The sequence below is a fragment of the Gymnogyps californianus genome, chromosome 1 (assembly GCF_018139145.2).
Source record: "Gymnogyps californianus isolate 813 chromosome 1, ASM1813914v2, whole genome shotgun sequence".
NCBI lineage: Eukaryota > Metazoa > Chordata > Aves > Accipitriformes > Cathartidae > Gymnogyps > Gymnogyps californianus.
The window spans coordinates 134,042,634-134,047,691 of record NC_059471.1 but is presented as its reverse complement, the minus strand read 5'-3'; the positions used below and the strand labels follow the sequence as shown (position 1 = coordinate 134,047,691).

Sequence of the window (5,058 nt, the reverse complement as noted above, 5' to 3'; positions counted from 1 at the left end):
AGGAGAGCCACCCCCACCCCGGCAGGGGCAGCCGTGGGAGTTTCCCTCAGCCGCGCCGCCTCGGGCTGGGAGCTCTGCCGTGTGCCCGGGCACCGGCCGCTGGGCAGGCACCCGTGGCGCGGATTGCTGGCCTCGGGTAATCCCTCGTGAAGAGCCTCGGAGTTTCACCGTTTAACGGGTGTTACAGCTGTATCTGGCTAGGGGGGCTCGCAGGACTCCCTGAGGAGGCTGCCCGTTTGGTAAGCAGTCAGGCTGTTGCAGTCTTACGCATTTGGTAAGCGAATGCATTTCTCAGAAAATATTCTCTTTAAAATTCCTTGTCTGTGCTAATCTGTATTTGAATGGAAAACTAAATCCAATGTCATTTCAATTACAACTTATTCACGACATTAAAAAAAAAAAAGCAAGATATGTAGAATACAGGAGGGAAATATCAAGTATGTTCTGTATTTAAAAACTTAAAAATTCCTGAAATGAAAAAGTATAGGTAGTTAGCAACTAGAAAGGGAAAGACTTCTGGCTATCTCGGCCCTACAATATATCTTGGCATTACAAATCAGTTTTATGGATTAAATTGGAACAAGAAACCAAGTTTTTCTGACTTTCAGTTCCTAAACCATTCTTTGTCTGTGACTAGACTAGATATTGAACTCGTGAAGAAATTATTTCTTTAAATTTTTTTGATAGCTGACTTAACATAGCTGGTTCAGTAGGTCAGCTACTCCCATTCCAATTTTTTTTTCTTCTCTCCCAGCAGTTTGAATTTCCTTAAAATTTCAGTGACCAAGCCTATTCTAAATATAGTTGGTTCTGTATTTCAGTAGTCAGGCCTTATCATAGATGGATGTCTTTCAAATTACTTCTAAAATATTTTTATGAAGAAAAATGCCTATGTGAGTTTGCCTGTCTTGTGTGTTTAAAATATGTATTTTCATAAGAAACTAATTTTTCCAGTAATCTTGAGTCTTGCCCAAAGGCCAACTCAGAATTCCTTTTGCAGCTGGGACACTTTTTTTGTTTGTGTCTCTGTCTCCCCCAATGTATTTGGCTGTCAGCTTTCATGAAGCTTTGGAGCATTTATCTATTCTGCTGTGCGTTTCTAAATCTACCTGAAATTCGACAGAAGGTTCAAAAACTACTGGTAGGAAAAAGCCTGCATAGAGATGTGTAGGCTGTACTGTTGCATAAATGTTTTACTTTTGTTAAAAACTAGATATGAGGTTTCCAAACAAGTTTGCCTTCAAGTCCATTTATTTGCCTTCTACAGATTTGAGAGCACTTTAGCATCCCCTTGGGGTGCTTTCCTCTTTCTTCAATTGGCTCTAGCAAGCATCATGAGGTTTCTAAGTGGTTTTACCGTATCTTTTGATGCCTCCGAAGAAGAAATGTACCCAGAAGGCCAGGAAGGCAGAGCTGGTATTCCTTGAGAGGCCGCGAGAGGGACCCGTCCATTGCTATGAAACTCCGCTACCTTCCGCTGAGAATCCAAGATGTGTTCCTACAAAACCTGTAGACCAGAACACCTCTGCTGCCTGGGTTGGTATAGATTATCCTTCCCACTGTGTCCCACAGAAAGGATTTGCAAGTTTCTCCCATATGTCTCAACAGAAAGCTATCTGTTGTGGATACTGAAAATTAGTAGCACAGACCTGAATTCATCATAGCTGCCTAGAGCATAAGTAAGTGCTTCTGAGTTGCTTCACATTCTAACTACAACCACTAAGGTCCTGGTTATTTGAAAGCATAAAACTGTGTGCAGTGTGTACTGATTAATATGACTATTTGTCTTCTGAAAAACTAATTCTTATCAGGAAAACGCTGCTTTCTATGGCAACTGAAAACCCTGCACATAATAAACATTAGGGGGAATTTTCTTATTGGCTTGCTGCTTGAAATAACTGCTGAACTCTAAATGTTACATGTTAAAGTACTAAGTGTTTTGTTTAAATCTGATACTGCTAAATTTAGAGAACATAGGCTTTCACTTCAGGATTATTTGTTCTAACCTGCCCTCTTTTTCATTCTGTGTGTTTTGAATAGTTTCTCTCTGTATCACTCTTCTGATGGGCTCCTTTTCTGGCCTGAAAAAATATTCTAGGGACTGCTTGCTGTTTCCTAAGATACTCCTTATATCATGTAATGTAAAGATTTTTTTTTAAGCAAACAGGTGCTGCAAAGACAGACTGTTCCTATACAACTACAGTCATCACCTAGAGGAGCTCTGTTTAAGCATTATTGCTGCTTGACACTCTGCTCTTCACAAAGCAGGCTCAGGAAGCATGGTTTCAAACCTGCATGAAACGTTCCTTTGTTCCTGGTGACCTGGAGTTATTTTTGTGATGCCTTAACGTTGAAGTAGAACATGCTCAGATTTTTCTTCTTCAGTTTTTTTTATATGCTTGAGGCAGTTAGCTCTATGGCTTCTGAAACACTCAGTAAAATAACTGCTGTGAATAAGTGTTCTTTTTGTTTGGAAGAGGTGGAAATATCCACACTGGTACTTAGTTCTTTGATTCTAAACATACAATTTGTTTGAAGCTATCAGCACTGAAACTGTTAGATATTTTTCCATTTGACAATCCTGGTAGGTTTGTAACTTCTTGAAGTGTCCTCTGCAGAGTTTCTGTCAACTTGTTTCAGTGGCAACTGATTTTTCTGCTCCTCTCTTCTTGATGTTATCTAAGTTTTTCATACCTTCTTGACTGCTAGGCTCCTGCATTGGTAAAGCTTATCCTAAATGTTCTCTGAAGCCAGGAAGTCATATCCTCCAAGTCAGTGGTTCACCTGTGTTCTTTTAAGTATGTGCCAGGATACAGTTATCAGGGAATCATTTCTCTCTTCTGCACAAAGGCTTTGCATTCTAACAGTTCAGTTGTACAGCTGACAATCCTTAATTAAATTGCACTTAGTTTTTTGAGGGGCTATGTAGTAACTTAGGAGTGCTGAAAGGGATCTGTAGTTGTTATAGCTAGAAGCCAGTTTGGTGTGCTCTAGGGAAAAGCAAATCGCAAGAAACAGAACCTGACTCTTTTTGTTGATACCCAGGAAGACAAAGAATACCGTAATAGAAGGATTTCCCGGTTTTGAGTAAGAGTCCAGAACCTTTCAAAATACAGATTGTTGAGCTTTGACCATCTTCTATAGAAAGCCCATTTTAGAAGTGGCTTTTGGGTGATCTGTTACTCCAGAACACAGAGATTAACTATGTTTTGAACTAAAGATGTTTTCGGGGAATACTGTGAAAGACATGTTAACATAATCTAAGGTGATGGAGCTAAGTGGATATCCTTTTGTCGTGGTTTAACCCCAGTCAGCAACTAAGCACCATGCAGCCGCTTCCCCCTTCCCCCTCCCAGTGGGGTGAGGAGGAAGAAAGGAAAAAAAAAGTAAAACTCGTGGGTTGAGATAAGAACAGTTTAACTAAAGTAAAATATAATACAATACTAACAATAGTAATAATGAAATATAATAATAGTAATGAAAAGGAATATAACAAAAAAGGGGGGGGGGGGAGGGAACCAAAAAAACCACCAGTGATGCACAATGCAATTGCTCACCACCCGCTGACCGATGCTCAGTTAGTTCCCGAGTCGCGATCCACACCGCCCGGCCAACTCCCCCCTGTTTATATACTGGGCATGACGTTCCATGGCATGGAATACCCCTTTGGCTAGATCAGGTCAGCTGCCCCGGCTATGCTGCCTCCCAGCTTCTTGCACACCTGCTTGCTGGCAGAGCATGGGAAACTGAAAAGTCCTTGGCTTAAGATAAGCACTACTTAGCAACAACTAAAACATCAGTGTGTTATCAACATTATTCTCACACCAAATCCAAAACACAGCACTGTACCAGCTACTAAAAAGAAAGTTAACTCTGTCCGAGCCGAAACCAGGACACCTTTAAATCATTTTGTATTGCCCTCAGATGGGATAGGTGGGGGAGTAGAATCAGGTTGGCATTCCTTTGTCTGGAGAAAATTGTTGTTTTTTCTTATTATTATGCTTTTCCCTTCAGGTGTGCCCACAATTTGAAACAACTAAGTCAGTGGTGTTGAAAGCATGCCAGAAGAAGCATCGTGGTCCTCACAAACCCCAGAATCAGGACGCCAACCACAGTTTGCCTCATGCAGGAGGAGCTTCTCAAAGAGCTATAGCCTGCAAATTTCCTCCTTTAACTTTTGAGAATCCAGAAGGATATGCAGTCCACCCCTCGGATCATCCAAATTGCTTGAGGAAGAACACACAGCGCTCTCACAGCCAGCCCAAGAAAAGGACAGCAGCAAAAGCCAACATCCAGGCGAATAGTCAGGAGAACTGTGAAGAAACACCTTTGTTACCTGCTCCCCAGCCTGTGGAGCCAGAAGTCTTTAGTTCACCAGATGTAGAGACTCCACAGGTGCCTTTCATAAGAAACTGGCGGTGCAGCAGCACTCTGCCACAAAGAAGGAGCCATGCCTGGCATCCAGAAAAAGAGCTGGCATTCGGTATTGACCCCTGTGGGACAGGGGAGTCAGCAGCAGTACTGGTTACAGATACTCCTGAGCATGAGTATGGAGTAAAGGTTACTTGGAGGCAGCGGCCTCATCTAATGAAATACCTGCGGGAGAGAGGGAAGCTGAGTGCTGCCGATGTACTGGTGAAGGCAAACCCCGAGCTCTCAAGGACACAGGCCAACATCTGACTTGGTCGGAGCAGTAATTTTGTTATGTGCAAAGACGTGTCCAAATAGAAATGCTACTTTCAAGGATGAAGAGGAGAGATGATTTAAGCCAAAGCCCTGTGCTATGGCTGGCTGATCCTCCTGAGAAACGCCGCAAAGGCGTAGGGGGTGTTTTCTTGGGGTTGGGGGTATGTTGGGCCGGGCTTCCTTGGGGAACGAGGTGGCTCTGAAAAGAGCTTTCTAATCTACGTGGCCTCTTGTAGGGGCCGTTACTCCAGCCCCCGAGGACGCGGAGGGCAGCAGCAGCCGGGCCTGTCCCCAGCCGCCCCAGGGCGCTCGGCAGCTCGCGCGCGGGAAGGGGGCGGGCCTGGGCTCCGGCCCGGCGCAAGCGGCCCTCGT

The 5,058-nt window shown here is 43.6% G+C and overlaps 1 protein-coding gene across 2 annotated transcripts; it reads left to right on the top strand.

Moving 5' to 3' along the window:
- RHNO1 (RAD9-HUS1-RAD1 interacting nuclear orphan 1) lies at positions 1-4,822 on the top strand. Of its 2 annotated transcripts, none has more exons than XM_050912254.1 (3): positions 1-239; positions 1,268-1,536; positions 4,015-4,822. In XM_050912254.1, the coding sequence occupies exons 2-3, from the start codon at positions 1,369-1,371 to the stop codon at positions 4,678-4,680; spliced, it is 834 nt and encodes a 277-aa protein (XP_050768211.1). In that variant the 5' UTR covers positions 1-239; positions 1,268-1,368; the 3' UTR covers positions 4,681-4,822. The 2 variants fall into 2 exon arrangements, with proteins under 2 accessions (XP_050768211.1, XP_050768202.1); XM_050912245.1 differs by having other exon boundaries at positions 1-274.
- Positions 4,823-5,058: the final 236 nt, after the last annotated feature.